Source organism: Serinus canaria, chromosome 9 (genome assembly GCF_022539315.1).
Source record: "Serinus canaria isolate serCan28SL12 chromosome 9, serCan2020, whole genome shotgun sequence".
In the NCBI taxonomy this organism is placed as follows: domain Eukaryota; kingdom Metazoa; phylum Chordata; class Aves; order Passeriformes; family Fringillidae; genus Serinus; species Serinus canaria.
Window position 1 is genome coordinate 12,361,162 of NC_066323.1, and position 23,392 is coordinate 12,384,553.

Genomic DNA, 23,392 nt, shown 5'->3' on the forward strand with positions numbered 1-23,392 from the left:
TCAACTGCACCATAGTACTATGAAGGGCTGAGTATCACAAGTTCACATTGCAGTTGGTGTAAAACCTGTGACATCTTCCCAAATAACATAGTTACAGTCAGAATAGTCCCTGGATGGTTGTTAATACTTAGTTAAAATTAGCAAAATATTTTATATTCCGATAAATTTATTTTCCTGCCCTTTGTGGCATGTTTGGCTCTGGCCAGTGTGTTCTGTTCATATGTTGTGCTATTTTTAGTAATGTGGATAATCCTTCCCCGCACTTCTTCTGCAAAACAGGATTATACGTCTTTTTATTGGTACGTGTTACTTTCACACGTGGGTTCAGTTTCACCAGTGATCAAAACCAGATGGATCAGTCATCTGTGAGGAATAGTTTAATTTGAGTGCTGCTGGGCTAATTGGAGTGGGCTAGTGGATGTGTGGCCTCTCTTTCTCTTATACATGCAAATGAAAGTGTAATTTTAAATTGGACCCTGTCTTCATGTTTCCTTCCACTGAAAAGGGACAAAAAGGCAGAACATGTGGTTTTTGACAGGGCTTGACTTTGATGATTTTCTTTGGAGAAGCATTTTCTGTAAAATGCATTTCTGGGGCTGTGTTGAGTGGGTTGGCTAAGGCCCTACCAGAAATGGGGTTAATTCCAGGACCATCAGTGGACAGTGGAAGTCTCTGTTCAGAGCTTCCGGCAGTGGCAGGGAGATCAGCCAGATTCTGTGTTGACATAAGGTTTTTCCCTATGATTGTGCAGAGCGTGTCCCATATTAGCCAAGCTCCAAACAGTATTAATAGATGCCAAACACATTTTCTGCAGCTCTGTGGGAAAGATGTCGAGTGGCAATTTATCACTTTCACTCACTCTGACCCAATCAGACCTACATTACCTGTACAGAAAATTGATTGGGAGGGGATAATTCTCTACAGCTTTTCATGAAAGAAACAGTTACTCATTTATCACCAGACTTAGTCTTTAGGGCTGTTTATGATTCTTCTGCTCATGACAGTAGGAACATGTGGGGCCCCAGGAAGTACCAGGCTTCTGAGAACACTTTGGGAGATGCTACTGTAGTGAGAATGAGAGCCTTCAATGCAGGGTAGCAGGATTTATATCAAGTTTTGGCTGTTAATAGTAATTATAATTTTCATAACTGAATCCAGATTGGACTAGCAGTGGCTGCAGATCCAAATTATTTTTCAGTGATGGCACAGATCTAAGGTGGGTTTTGAGAAAATTCACAAGAGCACATCACAGATAAATAATTTTAAAAGTACGTAATGTGAGCTTCTCCTTTCTAATATTGCCATTGAGAAAATGAATGTTTGGGTTAAAGTCCATCTATGTAAACCACTTGGCTCTTTTCATTCTGGTTAACAGTTAGGCTGTATAAGCCCTAATGCTCAGCCCGTCTCCTCTGTGTAAAGATAATTTTAATCAATAAGGTGACCTTTACCTTAGGTTGATTAATCTTGTGCTCCTTCTTTTTCAACCCCCCCAACTATGCCAGTTGCCTCAATAAAAATATTTTATTTCTTTTGAATTTCTAAAATTTCTCTTGAAAAACTTGTAGTTCTAGTGACCTGTAATGGACTAAGAATATGACTTAAGAACATTAGATGTAGAGAAATAGTCATTTTTAGGGAAGAAAAAAAGGAAGGCATCTTTGCATAAAGCCTACTTTAATAATTTTTAGAATTCCATTCTAATACAAGTGCTCAAGGACATAGTTGGCAATATATTTAACAGCAAGCAAAGTCTCTTCACAGGTTGGCTTTATCTGAGATTCAGGGAGAAGGAAACCGTATCTCCCGGTGTCCCGCAGCTCAAAAGTGAAAGAGTACTTGATGCCTTGGTTATAAGCCCAGTCATCAGAGCCCCCTGAAGCAGGGTCTGTTGGTAAAGAAATTAAATAAAGCTTAACTGAGAAAGAGTGGCTACACATCAAATGGGAAATACTTTGGAGTCAAGTCATATAGCCAGGAATGCAGAAAGGACAGATAAAAAGAAATATTTGGTAAATTGATTGATTTATCCTGCTCATGGGAAAACTGCTGTGATTTTAGGCCTTTTATGAGCTTTGTTCCAGCTGATTCATGCAAGCAAATGTAAACAAGCTAAACTGCTCCCTCCGTATTATTATTGTGGGGAAACCATGGGAGAAATGTCTAAGGAACAGGAGAATGGCATAGTTGCATTAGAAACACTTGGTATAAGAAGCAAATGCCCTCTCACTGAGTGGCTTTTTTGAGTTTCACAGAGATAGGAAAGAGTTGCATACGTGGAATTTTAGCTCCATCATTTTCTGCTGGACAAATAGTACCTTCTCTTTTCAGTAGTTGGTATGATAAAAACAGCCTTTTTTGCTAAGGAAGGAGCCTCCAAAATTGCCATTTTTAAAGTAAGAACCTCCAAAAATATTGTAAAAATTGGAAGAAACATTTTTAAAATGTTTGGGAGGGGGTGGTTAACTATTTGAGGAAGGAGAAACAGGTAAGAGTAACTAGCTTCCATATTTAAGTAAATTAAGAGATCTTAAATATGGGAGATATTGAGATAGCCTTGACTTGGCTTTTGGCACTGCAAAGGCCATATCCACAGCTGAGTTCCCAAGAAGGGTAGAATAATTATTTATTACAAATTACAAATAGGAATATAATTAGTATGTGTCTCAGAATGTAATGCAAAGTAAAAGAAATTGGTGTCGCTAGAGTGGTTGAAGGATTCACATCATCCTTGACTTGGAGATACTGGAAATGCAGAAAATCTCAGGTCAAGGTTTTTGTGTTTAAAGCTACGCTGTGTATGATTTAGCAATTCATGCTATGCATGTGAATTCGTAAGCATTTTACCACATCACTTGATTTTACAAGAGGTCTCACACTTCCTGGGATCCATGGGGAATAAATTATCCCATAATTTAGAAGTGGCAGGTCCCATATATACTTCTTCGTATATGCATGTGAAGGAAGAAGGGGACTAAGAAAGAGGACCAAGAATCACTAGAAAACTGCATTTTATAGTCCTAGTAGTACTTAATATAGATTGTCATTATATTTAGGTGAATACTTACAGATAGTAGTTGCTCCTGGACCATATGTATATTCAGTGTTGTACAAACTGGCCAGTTCTTTGGAAGCAGCTCTAGCTATGGAATTCTGTAAGAAAAGAAGAATGATAAATGCAGATTTTCAGAAGTTTTCTGAGTGAATCTAAGCAATTGCACTGTTGTATGAACTCAAAAGCCATGCTGGAGAAGCTTTTATTAGAAAACTGTTATTGACCTCAGTGTGACTAGGTGTCAGTAGATGAGGCCCAGCTTGTCCTGGTGCTGTGAAAACAGCTTGTCAGCAAAGAGCTTATTCTCAAAGGTTTAATGGGTCTGATCCAGTCTGTGTGTGGTCTGTTGCAGCCTGGTGTACAGTCCTGGGGGGTTTGGACAGATAAGGGGACAAGAGGTAACAGCACTTTCTAGACTTAGAAGAAGCTTGTACAAGGTTAAAACTAAATAAGGAACAAGGAACCTTACTTTGAGATAAGAGAATCTTAGAGAATGGTTATGACTTGGTCCAGTAAATTGCAAACATACAATAGCCTTTCTTTTCCTTCAGTCCATGCAGCTATACATTCAGAGTCAAGTCAGCTCAGGCAGGGGAGTTGAGCATTGATACAAGTGGAAGCAGATTAAGGTCTTATAAATATTAACAGCCAAAAAAGGCATAAATTACCCTGAAACCATATGTAGTCTCATTAATTTCAATTCATTTCCTGTGCACAGAGGGACTCATTCAACTCCCACTGATTCAGTGAGGGTTGGATCAGGCCCATCAATAGTACTATGAAGTTTTGTATGTTTGCATTAAGGAAAATTACAGACTTTTCTTTGGAACGTGTGGCTTTTCCAATTCTTCATTATACAACATGTTGGTAATAAAACATGAAAACTATTACTAACAGATGATAAATATGAATGATTTTTGAAAGCATATGTTCAGTATAAGCAATGGATTGCCATATATTTCTTTATAGCTTGCAGCTGAATGGCTTACTATTCCAGGAATTTCCTCAAGCCCTTTCCTTCTCTGTAGGTTACACTCTGGCTTACATCCCAGTGGAAGATATATTGTAAAATATTCTCTGTTCATCCTTATGCTTAAGTGTTCTTCTGATTTACTCAAAAAGACATATTGGACCATGTATTTAGAAAATTTTAGTTAACTGAGAGAACTTTCTCAGTAAAAACCAGCATCACAACATGTTTGGATTTTCACTGACAGCCTACTCTCTGGCAGAATTGCAAGTGTTTTCCCCAATCCCAAATATTTGGTTTTGAACATTTTAGAATTATGGGCTTTTGTTCTAGAAATTTGTGGTCCTTTAGCATATGAAGGATATTTAAAGAAAACAAACCAAAGCATAATTGAAGCTTGTCTTTCCATCTATAACACTCACTGTGCCTGAACGTGGGGTTTGGTTTCTGGCCTCTCTATCACACAAAGACAAGCAATTGCAAGGAAGTATGTTGTTGCTCTGCACTTCACAGTCTTGGATCCAGAGCAATTGGGATAGCTGTGCTCTCTCCTGTGACCTTCTGTTTTGTTTGGTTTGGGTTGGGTTTTTTTCTCTCTTTTTTATTCCTTGAATAAATTGATTTTTCTAAAATCCATAATAATTTTTAACACATGCTGAGGGAATTGTAGAGGTTGGAGTCTGCTATCTGCTAGCATTGCCATGTTTTCTTCAGCCATCTGTTGTTTATAATGTACATGTTTAATCAGCAGCTGAGATTGAGTCAAATCTCTCAATAGCAAATGAATTTTTAAATATAAACTGATTCTTCCTCTCTTCAAATATATGCAAATTGGAAATAAAATTTGGAAAGATTGTCTAGTTCAATATGCAGACCTGTTGGTAACTGGTATTTGCTCTCTTTAGTTGACTAAAGTAGGGACAATAGAACAGCAGAGCTGCTCTGTGGGTCTGTTTGACCCAGGGCATTTGTTCCACTCAGCAGACAAATGATGGCTTTAAATCATACCAAAACACATACCGGAAAAAGTATGTCAGGAAATCTTTTTACCTGAGGGATTTTTTATTGTTGGCCAGGAAGTTGTGAAAAAACAGAGATTTGTAAAAAGAGCAGGTGAGATTTCCAGCTGTTTAAAGCCTAGAATCCAAATAAACAGCTTCCTCAAGCTCTCCAGGTTGGAGATAAAGGTGGTGTTTTAAATGATCCTTTCTAAGTGAAAAACGTGCCTAAGCATTTATGACTTCATCATGAAATGAAGCTTTATCAGAAGTTTTGATATCTTTTTGTTTTCCTATAAGTGACTCTCTAACATTTACTTTCTTAATAGATTTGCAGTCCAAAACACAAAGGTAGAAAAATAAATTTCATCTTTATAGGAAATAATGTCATTTGTTAATAATATAATATCAACCAGCAGGAATAATGTGTATTAAGTAAATACTTGTGAGTATAAATACAAAATATGAGGAAAATGTGTTTGGTTATTTTTTAAAAATAGCTCCATTACTCAAAGCAATCCATCAGAAGGAAATAATAGAGAGGTCAATGCAGAGGTATATAAATAGTGCCCAAAGTTTTCCAAAAAGGTGAAAAGCAGTTTGGGTTTTCAAGCCTGTAAATTATTTGGAATACACCAGCAAGGAGAAACATTGTTTCCTTTTGACCTTTGAGGATACTCTTTGTTCAATGATTTTCTACATCTCTTGACGGAATGGGCTTAACTGAATTGTTGTGGTTTGTTTGGAGTTTGTTTGTTTGGGGTTTTGTACTTTAGGAATCCCTCTTTTGCTAGAAAAATGTTGCTGAGATTTATATTAGCAGAGAAACAAGTGGTACCCTGCAGTTGAAGAAATAACTCCAGAGTAATACCTTGTAACTGGGAGCAGAAATGGCTTTTCAGCTTCTGACTCCCAGCTGAGCTCTCAGAGCTGGTCATTTCAGCAGAAGGCAGCAGTTCCTGTGCTCATCACCCATCTGTGTTTACACTGCAATTACCAATATTTCCCTTATCTGTGTACAGAGTGCGTGAGCCAGGGAGACAGCAGAGCTGTGTTCTCAGTTGTCATTATCTTACATAATTAGCAACTTTCAAACCTAGTTTTTTTCAGTTATTAGCTTTTAATGAAAGATGTGGTACTGGTGTCTCTTTCTCATCATGTTGGAAGTTTGAACTACCAAGATAAATTACCAGGCTAAGCATATTTTGTGTGTTAATAGGTAATTTTTATGGGAGCATCTCATCTCCCTCATTTTACTCTTGTATCATCAGGGTGGATTTGCCAGCAAACTGTGACCATTTAGAAACACTCCACAGATGCTGATATGCAGCTGCTGTTTGTGGACAACTCCCTTTGCCTTCTCAATCTGAAAGTGGTCTGGAGAAGCCTTTTCTCTGCTTGACTGGACCTCTTGCTCTCTTCCCTCTCTGGACTGCCAACTGATTTGCCCAAGGCTGATCTGTCCAAGGAATTTTTCCCTTCACATCGGTCTTTCATGCTTTACTTTTTAAGTAAAGGGACCCTTGACCTCCTTTGTAATGAAAGGCTGAAAATGTGGATTTGCTGTTAGCTTTAGCCAAGTGAATTGGAACTTCTGAGCCTTCTTATTTTGCCAGTAAAAACAGACTCCCCCCCTCAAGGGTCCATGATGATGTATCATTTAGTTCACTGTTCTATTGTGTCTCATATGCTCCAAAAGCCCAGGGAATCCAGCCAGTGAGGACTTCAGCTTTTTTTACAAGCCTGTTTTTCTGTGACAGTTTCTACAGTGTTTAAGAAATTAGTCCCTAGTGAGAGGGTTTCCACTGCAAATCATTTGGGCCTTACACCTGTTGGAGACTCTTGTCTATCAGCCAGATTCACACATCAGCTTCATCTGGAAGATACTGCTACTAAACACATCCTTTTCACAATTTTAAGACTGCCAGTACAGAACAGTTCTGTTGTGGTAAACTCTTGTAGAAGAGCTGTGAAGCAAATTTCAAATACTGCTTTGCTGCCCACATTCCTGTTTGTTGTGCTTCCCAGTTGACTTTAACAATATTTAATGTAACAAGTATTACAATCATAGTAATACAATCTGTGCAATAACGCAGATAGAGTAGCAGCAGATTGCAACTCCTCATGGTTTTGTCTGAGTCTCTTAGATGTGGGATTTTTGCTATCCAACAATTCTTACCCACAGGTCTTCATATGTCTAAAGCATATTCAGGACTTCACAACTAGGCACCAAATTAAATAATCAGACTGATACTCACAGTCATGCTATATATTTGAAATTCACTCTTGCAGGCTGCACAGACTCTGGGCATATCTCTTCAGTACTTTCTAATATGTCCTGTTTTAAGCACTCAAGAGGAAGTGAAATGCTAGACCAACTCAGTTCGGAAGGTTAATTTTGGTGAGTTGAAACAACAACCCTTGCAGCCAGTGTCCATTCAAGTAATACAGACTGGAATTATCTTGGGTTGTAAATTAATGTAATATTCTGCAGCCTGTGACTCTGTAATACCACACCTACATTAATTTGGTATGTGAGTATGAGCTGGCTGCACACATGTATTTGGTGCTGAGTTCAACTGAGAGATGGAATTGAGCTGGAAAGGAAGGAAGGGCACAATACACATTCCTCTGCTCTCTCAAACTACAGCCCAGAGCCAATTCAAATACAAACAAAAACTGATAAAGCTAGATTTGTCTGCTGAAAATGAGGAAAGCCTAATGGGAGGCTAAGGCAGATATATGAAGTGATCAAAAAATATGGGCTGAACTGTTTATGAAAAGTCTGATTAAATACATAGTTCTTTATTGCAAGAGGAAAAAATATCAGTAGTAAAATAAAGATCAAAGTAGTCTTTTTGGGGTGTGGAGAGATTCTGGTCTTGCCAAGATTATTTTTTTATTGAGAAAAGCTAATGCTCTCCTGTAAGAGAGGGATTCAAGTGTGTATTCTGTGTTCAGGGCAAAATGTCAGGCTATTGTAAAGAATGAGCCAAGAGGATTGCGAAACAGACAAAATGTGATTCTCCAAAAGGAGGACATATTTCTTTAAGGGTGTCATCACAAGAATATTGTGTAACTTCTGAGAAATTCCTGACCTAGATTTTCCTATCTTGGGTGTTTTTATTTTTATTCTTTGGATAACAGTGGAAATTTTGTGCAACTCCTAGGTTAGGGGCACAAAACAACAACCCTGAATAAAGAGACACAAATTTGGGGAAAATCCTTGTGAGCTGTGGGATTTATAACCTCACAGATCCTCTTGCATCTCAGGGGAAGAGTGGGAGGTTGTGGGAAGGGATGGACATAGATGAATTTCATCACATTTTACACCCCAAGACCAGGCATGGTTGAAGGATAGTTTTAGTTCCTGGCTTTAAGTCAGTTTCAGTAACTTTGAATTACTCTGATTTGCTGAGCAATGCAGTGGAAAGTGAAGAGGTTCTCTTAGTGCCCTGTTCTATGTGACAGACCAAAGCAGTTTTAAAACTTCTGCTGATTTTGTGAGGCTGTGAACAGAAAAAGCCTTTTGTGCCCCAAGGATGCACTGTTCACTACATGTTCAGGGAAGGAAGGTACAGGCATTCTCTGGACCTTTCTCTTCTGCAGACTTAGTGTTCTTAATCTCAGATTACTCAATTTTTGCACCCTTCTGTATCTCAGACACTGGAATGCAACATAAGCCCCATGTTATTACGTTACCCTTAATTAAATACAATGGAACAAAATGTTATTAATGAAAAGCAGACATGTGAGGTTTTGTTTAAACACATGTCCAGTTGCTCACTGAAAGAGATAAGAAATTGCAGCTATATTTCCTTTAATTTATTAGATCTGTCAGGGTAAAAATAACATCTAAGATAAGATAATGGCACTATAAATTTTGCTGCTTCATTTAAAAAATGATTTATGATTATTTGCCCAAACAATAGCTATTAAAATTTAAGATTCTCATTCTTCAGCATTTCTCCAAATTCTAAATTTAGACAGAACTTTTAAACATTAAACACAGCAATTGTCATATAATTCCTCTTTTTATAGTTACTTTGTCTCAAGCAAGTACAGTTGTTGATTGAAAATGTTAATTTTTCTTTAGTCATGGCTTAAATAAATGTATCTTAGTTATTTGAACTAACCCAAAAAGCTGCACTTGTGAACCTGACTCACGGCCTGTGGAAGTAAATTTTTCTGTTTTATTCACTGACATTGGAGTGCATAAGTTCCTTTCTTGTTTAATTATCTCAACCAGAGGTAATATTGATTAGGTGATATTCTGGTCTCATTGTCTCAATTCTTCCCATGTTAAAATCAGATACTGCACAGGTTGAACACGTCTAGGATCCTGCTGGGTCTGTTGGGATCCCCAATAGAGGAAATAATTTCACTCAGTTAAGAGGTGAAAAGCACTCATAAGGTCACCTTGTCATGGTGGTGAGATTTGTGGTTGCTCTGTGAAGAATATAGTGGAACTCTATCTGGTATTAGTGTGACTGATTTAAAATATAGCATAAAGTGATATTGGAAAGACTAATTTACAAAGTGAAATCAAATGGCTGAAGAGGAATATATTTCCTGTATTCCTGAGCAATTTAGTTTTTATGCTCTGTGGTAGCAGCAGAATTATCTTCTATGGCAGGAAAGGGGAGTTTAAATTTAACTGTGTATTAGAATAGAAGAGTGACAATATAAAATTTTAATTTAAGAATTTTAAAACCTAGCAAAGCAGATAGGTTCTTTCTTTCTGCTGGGGATTGCTTTAGTAATGAGTTGTCAGGGTACTTTCTCTGTTTAATACTGTGAGAAACACTCTGTACTTTTAGTTAACTTTCATCACATTTGCACTTCATTCAAAAAATGGGGGCAGAACTTCATGCAAATTTTTGACAAACAAGAACTTTGTGATCTTAAAAACACAGCAGATTCAAAGGTTTAGTGCTGTTTATTACTTTAGACTGAACAGTAATGTGTGAATTATGAAGCTTTTGTAAAATATGAAGGCAAGATATTACTACCACTCCCTGAAATAATTTCAATTACAAAATTCCTGGAATATAAATTAAGAAAACAAAATCTTCATTTTAATTTAATCTTCTCTTTTAGGCTTTAAAAAAAATTCTAACAGGAAACTTCACTCTTGGCCCCAGTTTGTATTTCTGTTCAGAACCAAGACACATATTTGGGAGCATTCATAAATCTGTCAAACCTGCACAGCACAGCAACACACATTGCTGTTGCCTTGGACTTCTGGCAGCATCAAGGAAAGAGGGGGGATCAAAATGTGTTTGTTTTGTCTTGCTGTGTTGTTTTCCCTGCCAACAGATTCTCATTGCTAATATGCCAGAGAACTGAAGTAATTTTATTATTCACAATTGTTGATTCTTGGCCTATGAAATGTTTACAGCTTTTGTACACATTTAATAGTTTTAAACTCTCTATCTGGTTTAATGGATCAAAACAAAATCTCTCTTAAATGGCATTAGAGTGTGGCATTTCTCTGGAGTTGATAAAAGAGGATTTGTCCTTTAAAATACCATATTCATCCTCTCCTCTTCTAAATAAAATGTCTCTGTTTAAATCCAGGCCTCTTGAAAAGGCCTCAAAACTGAAACTTTTTATGTCTTTTGTATCTGTTTTCCATTATACTTTAGTCAAGAACTGCCTCATTGACTTTACCTCAGTGAGAACTAAGTTTCAGTAGAAAGTGGTAGATTCTTGCTTGCTGTTGATACCAGTTGAGTTATTTCATAGTTATTACAATCTGTCAAGCTGCTACCTTGGTTTACAGGCCATAGTGTTTTAATGTAAAATATTATAGGCACACATACAGCAGCCTCTGGAGTCAGCAAGGGGCAGTGCTGCACAGCAGAGTGGATTCCTGGATGGCATGACTGGAAGACAGAACTGCTTTTGTGTCAAAATCATTGTGCATGTGGAAATTAAATAAGGCTCTGAAGTTCATCTGATGCTTCATCTATCTTGAAACCATATTGGTTTCCTTTATTCTTGCTAAGACTAAAATATTTTCAAAAACTGGCAATATGGTTCTTTCCAGCTGTTAAAGAAACTGCTTGAAGTTAAAGGTACCTAAATAGCAAGTGAGGATTTTTGCTTATTCTTTTAATAAAGTCAAAATGACAAATAGACTTACCAGTTCTTCATAATCTGATGGCAAACTGTAAGTGTATGAATAAGGAAACAGTAGCAGCTGGGAATAGGAGTGAATTGTCAAGTAGGCCTTGATTGTAGAAAGATGTTCACGAATAAAATCAGCCAGAGCCTTGGTCTCCTTTTCAGACTCAGGTGCAGGGCCACAGTAAGTGGAAGAGCAGGCGGATTTTGAGGCCCCAAGAGCTGAGAAGAAAGGTGAATTTAATGAGTACTTAATGAAGAAGTAGACTGGTAGGAGAGTCATATTACACCATGTTTGTAGGTAAGCCTTGGAAATCCTACTAATACACATGCCAAATCAGAGGAGGGAATATTTTGTGGCATAGTTAAGATGCTGGGAAACTTCTCAAAGCAATGAATAAATATGGTCTTTACAGTGTACATAGTTGGAAGAACATGAATATTGATGTAAAGACCTATATTATGGGAATGTTTTGGTATATTGATTTGCTTCATTACTTAACAGCCCTCTCCTTGCATATCCTCTCCATTTCTAAGGCACTTCCATGGAACAAAGTGGAAACCACTCAAAAGAGACTGCTTTTAATGAAAACAAGCTCCTTTGGTTTCTGTTCTGAACTCATAGCTGTGTGTATGTCTATATATGTGCATATATGTGTATACATATGTGTAAGTATATATGTCTATATATGCACATGCGTGTGCAGATATGTTCATAGAAGTGGCCATGCTGATGATGCTAGTAGCCACAGTTTGGCTTTTTTTCCCAAAACTGCTGTAAAAATTAAACACAAGCTACTCCACAATGCTTCACTCAAGCTGAAGCTGGACCATCAGGTAGGGGAAATCCAATAGTTAAGTATATTGGCTATTGCACTTGGGTTTAATTACTTGCAGCTCTTGTTAGGAGACACTTACTGCACCAGCCAGCATTAAAATTCCTGTTGGGATCTGTCCCAATGCAAGTGCTCCCAGCGTGTTTAGAGCGCGTCTTTCTCCACATGCGGTCCTGGAACAGAATCACAGGTGAAAACTTAGAGTCAGTTCTGACAGTCGACTTTTCCAGCAATGAGACAGAAGAATGTACTTACATTTGTCCAAGTGTAAATGTAACCATCAATGTTAACAACAGGCAGAACATAGAAGTCCAGCTTGTCCAGAAGTGTAGTCATGACAGTATCTTTTCCATAGGTCTCCACAGCCTACTTGGAGAAAAGTAGAAAAAGCTGATGATGTCTTCACAGATGTGCATCTCCTGTGTGTATGTGAAGGCCTGGATCTGGGCCAGGAGTCAATGAATGTGGTAGAAAAACTCATCCAGGTCTCTCCAGCCCATGAGATGTCACTCCGGACATGTGCTTAGATTTGCACTGACCCAAACCATACTGCTGTTAGAAAACCATCTTGTACTGCTAGATAAATTATAAAATGAAGGAATGTTGATTTTGAACAGAATAATAAATCACTGGAAAGAGATTTCCATCTGCTAGCTTCTTGCTTACTGGCAGAACAATATTACTGTCCAGATATTTTCCTATATCCTAGCACCTTAAAGGTTTGAGTTTAATTTATGTGAGAATGAAAAATCATTATTTCCGCGTTTTGTATCTGTCGTGCAGAAATTTTATCAATGACCAGAATTATAGAGAATATTTCTAAGTAACAGCCTAACACATTTCCAATCATAATTCTGTGGATGCATTTATTCATAGGGAGACAGATTTTTCCCTGCACTTTTCCAGACACAGATATTGAAAAACAAACAGGAACTCCTGCAATATCCTCTATATCCTGATTGTTCATGGTCTGTCACTTGCTATGCTTGTTCACAGATTCATATCAGTGTTGAAAGACCATACAATGGACATGGAAATTTGCTCTAAGTGTGTTGTACCCATGTTTTGTTTACAGAGCCATAAACGCCAACACAGGGCAATGCAGTGGAAAAAAGCATTTTTTGTCCTGTAAGTGACAAGTGGGAGGGTGGGATATAAAATCTAGAAAAGCAGTTTCAGATCACTTGAAATAATTTTTCCTGAGTTTTATTTTATGCTTGTTTTGGTTTTTTGTTGTTGATGTCTGGGTGGTTTTCTCTTTTGAGGTACCTACAACAATCCACCTTGTTCATGTTTTTCTCTATTTTTTTTAACTTTTATATCTAGAGGCAATCCCAAGTGAAATTCTGATGATGCTCAGAGGTCTGCTCTTTTAAAGCACTTCTGCCTGTGGACACACTGAGCAGAGGCACTGCTGGTGTCAGGTACACCCATGAATTAAGTGACCAGACAGTGAAAATGACAGCTGCAGTGACGTGAATTGCTGAGAGAAAAATGGTACCACATACTGTCTGCAGCCTTATTAGGCACTAATGAAATCATATTCCCATTGATTCCACCAAAATGTCACTTCCAATTTCCACTGCTCCCTACACAAAACCCCATGCCTGTCTGATAACACAGAGATTATACTTGCCACCAAGGCCTCTGCCAGCATGGCTGGCTTATGTAGATTGGCTTTCCTTTTCTTGGGTTTTAGATTCCAGCTGCTGCTTCTGGTGGGGTTTTATTTATTTGGTTGGTTTTGTTGGTGTTTTTTTCTTAATCTTCCAGCAGAAGTTATTACAAAATTTGAGATTCAGCCTGTAGGTTGTTCTGCTAAATTGATTGATAATACACCTGTCTCTGTGAAGATGACTGTGCAGCATTTGATAACCCCCACCTCTTTTATATTGGTAGTGAGAAAGAAAATATAAAGGACATAAATTTGTTTCATTCATGACCTAAAGTATCCCAGTCTAGCTAATTTCACCTGTGCAGCTCTCCCTTGAATATGTTTTTGTATTTTAGCACCTTTCTATACAGCCTGAGGTGGTAGCTCAAAGGGATGTATAGGCATTTGCCTCTTCCTGAGTGGAGCTTAGGGAGCTTCATTTATAGTCTTCCTCCTGTCTTGGGTATATTTCCTCAGTGCTGAGCTCAGGGTAGGTTTCCATCCTCTCTGTTGCCTTACTGAATAAAGCTGGTTGGAAGGAACCCACCAACTGGCACAGTGGCAAGTCAGCTGTTCTGAAGTGCATTCAGGTACCTTCTGATGTGCTCTTGAATTTTTTTATTCCTTATATCTCTGTGCAGAACATGGCTATGTTTATAGTGTTCCTAGAGCTATTTGTTTTTCTCTCACCTTTCTCTGACTACAGGTGCAAAAAGAATTTACTAACTGAGCAACCATTGTAGTTGTCAGTACCTCCTAGACATGTTTCAGATTGTCTTAAGCTGCTGAAAGATTGCAGGTCCAAGCACAAACACCTGGTTTAAGTTGTTACACCTTAACCCTCTGAGGTGAGAGGAAGGCGTGAGCAGACACATATTTAGAGGGAAAAAGGCAGTGGCCTGAGCTCTTGCTGCTCATTTAAGATTTTCTTAAACATAGGTTTTCTAAAATATTTTTTCATCATTAAGCTTACTGACCTCTTTCACAAACCACTGGCAGAAAGCAGGGCTGATCCACTCTCTTGCATGGAAACCACAATCCATAAAGATGGCCTTCTTATTTGAACCACTTTTTCCCACCTAGGAAAAAAACCAAAAAACAGAAACAATACCTCAGGGCTTGAACAAAATAAATTGTATGCAGAACAAGTCAGTCAGCTTGCTGACTTATTTATACAAATATGGCATTCCTTGTTTAAATGGAAATCTGTGGAGTGCTCCCAACTGTACCTGACCATGATATTCAAGCTAAAAAAATACTCCTAATAATTCCATTTTTATTAATGTTGATAAGCTTTCCCCAATTATTTGATTACTCTGCATTGTTGATTTATTTCCTGTAGTGTCTCTAAAAGTTTATCTTGTATGTTTGAATGATACAGTACTGTAAATAGAGGAAAAAGAAATTGAGGCACTTACTTTGAGAAGGTACATTGGCCGTCCTTCATACGTTTTCCCAATTACACTACGAGAAACAAGGTCTGGGTTCTGAGCAGCAATATCAGCAGTCCAAGCAGCTATCTGTTTAATAAAGAGGTTAAGTCTAAATCTCTGTTCCTTAGGTCCAGACTCATTAATTTGCAGATTTCAAGCCAGAGCAGTCTTTCAGAGCCTCTAAAGTGGTCTAGTAGTTAATACAATCTGTAGATTTCCAAGGAGCCACTGCAAAGATGTGAAGAGTAACATGGCCATGATTACATGTCAGGAAAAATGAACATGGCAGTGAAAAAAGGAGGAAGGGATCATATGATACGACATGAAGAGCTAGAACTGAAGCAGGGAATAGAATATAGTTTTTTAGCAGAAGAGATGGGAGAAGTAGTGAAGAGAAAAGGAAGCTAATAGTGAAGCATCTCAGCCTGGTCACTGGATTTCTGCCAGAGTTTCTTTGCAGCATTGGGAGCAAAGGAGAGGGAATAAGAGTAGGTTGCACAAACTAGCTCAGTAATGAAGAGGAATGAGATTTTGGAGGCATTATCATGTCAATGGATGGAGCAGAAGAGGAAAAGGGAAGAAGGCTGGAGCACTTTGACTACAGAAGCTAAGGTACCAAGCTGATCATGTGGTAAATTCTAGACGTTACCGTGTTCCAGTTGTTGTACTTCACATAGCTGTGGCCGGCAGTACGAGCTTGGTTGTCAAACTGGGCATTCAGTGCAGCCTGCAGGTTGTCAATCAGAACTCTGCAAGAGGACACCATGAAAAGTGTGAAGAGAAACATACAGCAATCCAGCAGGAAAGTAAGACATTTCAAGGTCTGCCCAGCATTTGGGCTGCACAATTGTGAAAGGAAAGGTGGGCAGGTTGGAAATAAGATACATTAGTTTCAAGTTTCCACCTATGTCCTGCCTCAACCTTGCCATGAAAAGGACCAGGGAGAAGCAGGCTCCTGCCAATTAGCAGCTGCCACACCCTCATACTGACAAATCAGGGTGGCAACAGTTTGGTTTCAGAAAAATAGCAATGCTGAGACAGAGTGTGTCTAAAAATGAGCTCTAGGCTGATCTCATGTTGCCAGCTGTTTCTGCCTCAATAGGAAAAGGGCCTTCTTGAACTTTTGGCACTGGAGGGCAGTTAGACTGCCAAAATGTTTCAAAACCAGGCAGCAACCCAGAGATGTTTGCCTGATGTTTTGCCCAACCAAGCTTTCAAAGGTTAGATGTGATTTGACAGCTCTGTTCAGGTGAGAACACTGAACTACTCCAAGCTCTCCAAGCTACTTCATTGCATGTGAGGTGAGCTATTAAATAGAACACACAATTGCAAAAAAACCCTCCAGATTCTGTCTGGATTGGTTGGATCCCTCCAGTTCATTTTTCCCTGGGGCTGACACCAAGGCACAACTTATCACTGAGTATACTCTTGAGGACCTTTTGCTTATATTTCAACCTTGGCCATCAAAAAGTGGAGTCCCCTTGTTTTTCCAGTGCCTGTCTTGAAACTCTTACAAATCTTATTCATCCAGGATATGTCCTTGATCATTTGTGATTTGGATAGAGGAACAGGAGGCCAGTTTGTGAGGCACCAGCAGCCTTCAGAACAAACATTGCAAGTGACATGATGTCATGGCACTACAGCTGCACTTCAAAAGGATTTTAACAGCTTGGGTTGTCACAAGGACAATCCACTGGTTTGTCAGGGACAGCTTCCAGACATTCTAGCCTTTTGTTGCAATCAAAAGATTTGTGCATGGACCTGAAGCAGTTAATGAATATTACAGGAAAACTAACACATGTAGAGTAACTCCTTTGCTAAAGAGGAAATTCCACTGAAATGGGATTCCTGTGCTGTATGTGCACTGTGGAATTATGGAAAACCATTTATAATATGGTGTTTTTAGATTCTGTTCCTGTAGAGGCATCTAAATCAGACACAATTGACATGAGGCCAGTAAATTTAGGAATGCATTGTGTGATGTCCAGTGAAGGAGTTTGGTCTAATAGCAACAACAGTGGGGCTGAGAGACAAAAACTCTACTCTCAGCCAAATGAAATAATAAAAACTTGATCAAATACTATTGACTTTCAGTGTCTGAGTACATGATGTTGACAGACTATACTTTACATCAAAAAGGCCTGATAATGAAATTGGGCAGATCCATTCTGCAGTGCTTAAGTGGAGTGAAAGGAGAAATGAAGACAGACAACCCCACCCCACTCCAGCTCAAAGTCAATTTCTCATCTTCAGTTAATGCTTGCGCAGTGATTGAAACATATGAAGAATAGAATCAGGCAACTCCTCATTCTCCTTATTCTTCCACTAGTGCTCCTCACTACAGAGCTTTTGTTCCCAGGGGTGTGTAATGTGGCAGTGTGCTCTGTTCTCTCCACTTGTGCTACAGTCATATTTGGTCAGCTCTCTCTTTGGAGACATCCTTGCCATGAATCTGCTATGTCACTTCTGTCAGCCCAGGGCTGTCCTGGGAATCTGTTTTCCATGCTTCCTTGGCCTTTCACCTGGCAGCTGTCTTCTGTCACCTGTTGGGGTTTTTTGGCCCTCTAGCTATTCTGCAACTCACTGGGGACGTGCTCATGGTAGCCTTGGGCCTCACCATTTGATTTTCTGGCTTCAGTTCCCTGTCCAATTCCCCCATATGGTGTATTTTCTGGCTCCTTCTAGACCTTTGCTGAATTTTATCTGTAGTAGGAAATATTTCGATCTCCATCCATACTCCAGCCTTGCGTATTGCAGTGAGCTTTCACCTCAGGGAAATTTCTGGTACTGCATCTCTGCTTCCTGTCTCTTGCCTCTATCAACATTTCATCTCACCCCGTCAATGCAGAATAGTTACAGTTCATTTGAACTGTCATAGGAAAGCAGAACCCAGCAGAGGCATCCATAGGAGGGATGAAGTTTGTTACAGGAGAATTATTTGACCAATATGAAAAGCTCAGACATATCCTCCATGGTATTTAGTCCCCTTCTATTCAAAGTATAGTAGTCAAAACAAACTTACTGATACTCCATTCCATTTTCTTTCAAAAGATCTTCAACCTTAAAAGACTTCTCAGCTTCAACTCGGAAATCCACTTGCATTTTTGGCCTTACCAGTGTGACGGAGTCTGGCTGCCAAAAGTCAACCTGAAAGAAGAGCAAATGAAGACATAAACCAAGAAATACATACATGTGGCTGTGATTTTTTAGACTGGTGTATGTGTGCTGGTAAGGTTGTGATTAATATACTGAATTTCATGCCTATCCTATTACACTGATTCAGCGTTGCTTCTCACAAGTATCAACCTAAATTTTAACAGGAAATTGATTAAGACTTTCTTAGGCCCTGCATTTTATGGCAGAATTCTGGAGATGACAGTGACAATTCCATAAATTGTCTACAGCATCTGCATTCATACAGATTTGTGAATATTATATTTGCATTTTCATATATGTTTTGTATGTAGTTATTTTACAAAACTATATTTACATTTATTAAGTATATTTATGTTTTCTTTAAATTCTACAGCTTCTTTCATTTTTTTGCTCTGGTTTTTGCCTACAAATGTTAGAGAGAAATTAATTCAAAATCGGGGATGAACTGTATGAATATTTTACATAAATCACCTGAAAAAGACTGTTGTCTGTATAAGTGCTTTTAAAAGAGATCACTGAAGTTGTTATGAGGAACCTGTGCCTTTGGAGATGTTTCATTCCAAGTGGACAAACCACAGTGTTATTGTTGCTTCACTTATTTTTGCTGAAGTAAGCATCCAAGCCTCTGGATTTAGTGCTCTGTTGAAGGCCAATGGAAACAAAGCTGATTTGCCAGCCTGATGCCTTTTCACCCTTTCATCTCATGAAGGTAAAAGAAATTTGGGCTGGTTATTCATGAATTATGTGTCATCAAATGAGGTGATTGTTCCAGAATATACAATTACATCAGTCCTGACAGACTGCTTTGTATAACAATGGTAGTTCAAGGATCTTTTCTTAAAAGAAAAAGAAAACAAACTATCCTTTGATACTTCACACTTAAAAACAAGCATGGTATATATTAATTTCCTTAATATTGGCAGCACCATTCCAATAGTATGTTGTTCTACAGAAAACTGTTCCAGCATGCTGTAGTAGCCTGTTGATGATAGGTCTCCACATCTGTACTTCATTAAAAATACCATCCTTTCATCCTACAGCTAATGGTGTCTTTTTCACCAACAGCTATTTTACAACATCAAAGCTGAAGAGAAATATTGAAAACACATTTTCTGTCTTTGTTGTTTTTCATCGTGTCATTGTGTCATCATATATCTACATCAAGGTCAGTGAGAAATATGCAGCTTAGAGAGAAAGGAAGCTTTAAAGGAAAGTCAACAGAAGAAAAAATAACATGAGAGACTAGAGGCCAAAGGAAAATTCACTTTTCTGGTAGTATAAATTTTTAGATCATTTACATGAGGAAAATGTTTCACCTGTAATGGTAAAAGTTCTGGTAGTTGGAATTTTCATGGTTTATCTAATACGTTCTTGAAAGCACCTCACACTGAATACAGCATTTAAGATTTATTTATTCTATTAATAAATTCTAATGGGCACTTTGACATTCGGGCTGGGGAAACCAGACTTTCTTGGAAGGTATTTGAATATTTTGTATAGCTCTACTTTCATCAACTTGTCCTATTCCTTCCAAAGAAACAATACAGGTGACAAATGAAATCAAGATTAGGTCTTTAATTCAGCAGCAAAATTTTTTAAAAAATCTGTTATTTAAGCAAAAGGATAAATATTTTCTTCAACTACAATATAAATACTTCCCCAAATCCTTTACCTCCATGATGCTGGCAAGGAAATTGAGAATTTCCACCTGCTCATCGTTCTGTGGAATTACACGGAACACCTTCTGTCTGTAAGGGGAGAAAATGATTTGATTTGAAAAAGTTGAAAACCTTTTGATCATGCAGAAGAAATCACAGATATAAAACTTGATGTCTGTTCTTACCCATCAAAGGAAAGATCCTGCAGGTGAGCAGAAACAGATGCAGCACCTATGAGAACCAAAAGTGCCCACATTTTCTCAAACAGGTTTTCTGTTCTTTTTTGTGCTGCTTTTATAACTTGTTTTGTCCTTCTTTTTATCAGTTACACAGAGAACAACCCACTGATCAAATGATAGTTTACTCTTTTGGCCTTGTTTTATTTACATACTATTTATAGTGTGTGTTTTCCTCTACACCTGTGAAAACAGCTGAAAGTCTCACAGAGGCCTGGATTAAGAATCTTGCTATTTGAGCTGGATAAACTCTTGATGTGAGAAAGTGAATTTAATGTACTTTGTTATTTTCTATTTTATGTGAATTAGATAATTTTTAATAAGGTGGTTGCTGAATTACAAACTTTATAATATTTTATTCTTACTTTGTGAAATGGTAGATGTCCATCAGATGTTGTTGCAGTGTGCCTGACCTTAATCACAATGTTCCTCTTTGTTAATAATATACGTTCGACTCTGACATATTATTGTCAAAGCGGCATCTACCAATTGGGATATACCAATTAGCTTTTTTTTTTCCAGCAGAGAAGGAAAGCACTGAAGTGTTTTTTTGCTCACTTCACTGAAATTTAAGTTGGGCATTTGCAGAACTGAAAGCCCAGAAGTTCTAGTAGCAGTAGGTTGTACGTATACTGCATGTGCTGCTGCTGATTCTTGTGCATTCTCTGATTCTTGTGCATTCTCTAATTTCATCATGTGTAGTTCAGAGGTAAATATCTTACAGGTTAAGCAATACTGTGGAATTTACTAAGAAGATCAGATGAAATGTAGTCATACAAAAGCATTTTTAACTCTCATGTTGTGCCTACTCTGAAGAACAATGGTGTGTTTGCAGCAGTGCACTTGCATCTGTTTAGTTTTCATTAATGAGTACTTGGCATTGAATGCAACATCAATTGTCTGTTGATGCCGTGTCCTGACGTGACTGATGTTTTCGACAGGGAATCAGTGAACAAATAAATAAAAAATGGAATTTACGAGTTCAGTTCTGTCTCATCTTATGCCTAAGTAACCAGGCAAATTAAAGGAGTTCAGACACAGAAAATCTCTACTGTGTATTACATAATATGTGAAAATTTATTACGAAAAATAGTATAATTCATCTCAGATTAAAAGATGTAATTACAGTTGCAAGGTACAGAAAATTTAGTTGTCATTGAGCATTTTAAGAATGAATGTGGCATCAGACTTGACACCTAATTTTTAAAGAGGTTCTCTGGAGTCAGGTCACTAAAGCACAGATACAGAATAGCTAGAAATATAATTGTAGTCAATGTACAGTTAATGCATATTAATATGACCCATTATTATTACTTTCCTAAAAGAAGAGTCAAAAAGTCTTCTGGGCCTACTAATTGAAAACTGTCTTTGCCAAACCATAGGATTTAAACTTAGGTTGCAATTAATGGCTTAATTTGCAGCACTGCAAGCTCTTGCCCAGTAATAATCTTACCGAGAGACAAGCCAAGATGACATCAGGAGCTGTTCTGACAATGTCAAACAATACTGCACAGTCTCCAGAAGTTTTAATTTTATGATGATGAGATCATCACTACAGATATCAGTATCAAATAAAAAAGTCTGATCCCATAAAAACAATTGCAAACACAATAATGTGGAGATGATCAAGCACAGAACTTGCAATGAATAAATGATCACGAGAAGTAATCAAACAATTTGAAGATGTCATCATTCCCTGTTGAGAAGCATTTTGGAAATAGAAATTGCCAGATTTCAAAGTCTGAGTTTACTTTTAATAAATTGCTTCCTTATTCATGCAGTTGGAGATGATGGGTTTTTTTTCTCCAAACAATTAGTGATGCAGCATTGACTACTGAATTGGCAAGCATCACGGAATACCAGAATTTGTAATGGCAGTTTTTGCAGTTTCCATCCCAGACTACATCAGAAACAAACACTGACCTGGAATCCTACTTAAGTGATTAATTTTGCACCTCAGGATGGATATTTGTCAGGTTAGTTCATAAATTAGCTCTAAACATTGCCTTGTTCTTCTAACTGTATAGCATAAATGTTTAATACTTTTATATATGCTTGATAAAGGGGCAGCATAAGGATAAATAAAAGAGCAAATCAGATTTGGTTAAGCCATCTGTTCTTTTTAGTATCTGATTACAAGCCAACATCATCAGTTGGCCATGGTTGAGTAAACCTTGGCCTATTACAAAGAGTAGAGCATTACCTATATCTCTGAATAGATTCAGAAGGAAAAATTAATTTTTTTGTAATCAAGGAAGTAAGAAAATACAAAAGGAGAATATGTGGTAATTTCCTTCTGGAGAGGCATTTTGTCTTATACTTACCATAACTGAGGCTAAAAACAGTGTCAGCAATTGCAATTTTGTTGTAGTTGTTTGCTTTTTAGATGATTAAAAATACAGCCTCCTATGCTGCTGTCACTCACAAAGAATATTCCCTGTAAATAACTGGCTACATTCCAGTGAATTCATCTTTGTAGTAATTTCTTATTTCAGTTTTTGGAATAGAATTACTCTGGTACTCCACTTTGAAAAGCATATGAAGGCTAACCACAGACTGATAAAAGGAAAAAATGCACATCAATGTTAGCATTTCAGAAGCATCCTTTATCCTACAAAGCCTTTCATCCCGTTTGTTATCAAACTGAGTCCAAAAGTCTGAGGATAAATAAGGTCTGTTTCTATAGGAGTTTCAGTAGATAGGGATTTCCTGAATTCAATAGTTTGTTGATCTCCATTTTTAGTCACAAAATGTTGTTTGTTCTTACAATCCCTGACTGACAATTTTATTTTCTTAATATTCTTCAATATTTAATATGTTCCAAAAGATCAGCAATGTGCAAATCCTAACACTGCTTATGTGTGTTATGTAGCAAAGTCCTAGCATGTGACCCAGACCAGGCAAACGTGTTTGATGTATGGCACCCTCTTATGATCATTTATTTGTTAAGGTAATATATTCTAACCTTAGTTTTGAAGACTAAAACTATTGAATATATTCTGAAGACTTTTGAGAGTACTTTGAAGAGGCCAGGATCACCAGAATCTGCTACCCAGCATATGATCCAAGCTTTCTTGATACTTTCTCTTTACTTATATGTTATTAATATTCTTTTAATCCATCAAAGGCTTTTTCAACTTTAGGGCCCTGGGACATGCTCATATCCTACAGTTTTGGTAACTATGTGTAGCTATCTTCTTTTTTAATTTTTTTTTCACATTTGTTGATGCTACTTAATAGGTGAATAGGTACTGGATAAGAGGATAA

General features: G+C 37.7%; 1 protein-coding gene across 1 annotated transcript; it reads right to left on the minus strand.

Moving 5' to 3' along the window:
* Positions 1-1,658: 1,658 nt before the first annotated feature.
* On the minus strand, positions 1,659-20,197 carry CPB1 (carboxypeptidase B1). The gene is made up of 11 exons (XM_009089172.4): positions 20,075-20,197; positions 19,904-19,979; positions 18,098-18,222; positions 15,725-15,824; positions 15,061-15,162; positions 14,620-14,721; positions 12,244-12,354; positions 12,071-12,161; positions 11,172-11,374; positions 3,069-3,153; positions 1,659-1,888 (listed from the first exon to the last, which is right to left on the minus strand). Exons 1-11 carry the CDS (start codon positions 20,143-20,145, stop codon positions 1,701-1,703), a joined length of 1,254 nt encoding a protein of 417 aa, XP_009087420.1. The 5' UTR covers positions 20,146-20,197; the 3' UTR covers positions 1,659-1,700.
* Positions 20,198-23,392: the final 3,195 nt, after the last annotated feature.

What these genes read in the sequence shown, in the direction of transcription:
- CPB1 (XM_009089172.4), bottom strand. Translation starts at nt 20,145, where the DNA reads ATGTGGGCACTTTTGGTTCTCATAGGTGCTGCATCTGTTTCTGCTCAC. An exon ending in AGTACAACAACTGGAACACG is followed by an intron (nt 15,163 to 15,724) that starts GTAACGTCTAGA and finishes TTTATTAAACAG; the next exon opens with ATAGCTGCTTGGACTGCTGA. An exon ending in GCCAGTGGTTTGTGAAAGAG is followed by an intron (nt 12,355 to 14,619) that starts GTCAGTAAGCTT and finishes TTCTCCAAGTAG; the next exon opens with GCTGTGGAGACCTATGGAAA.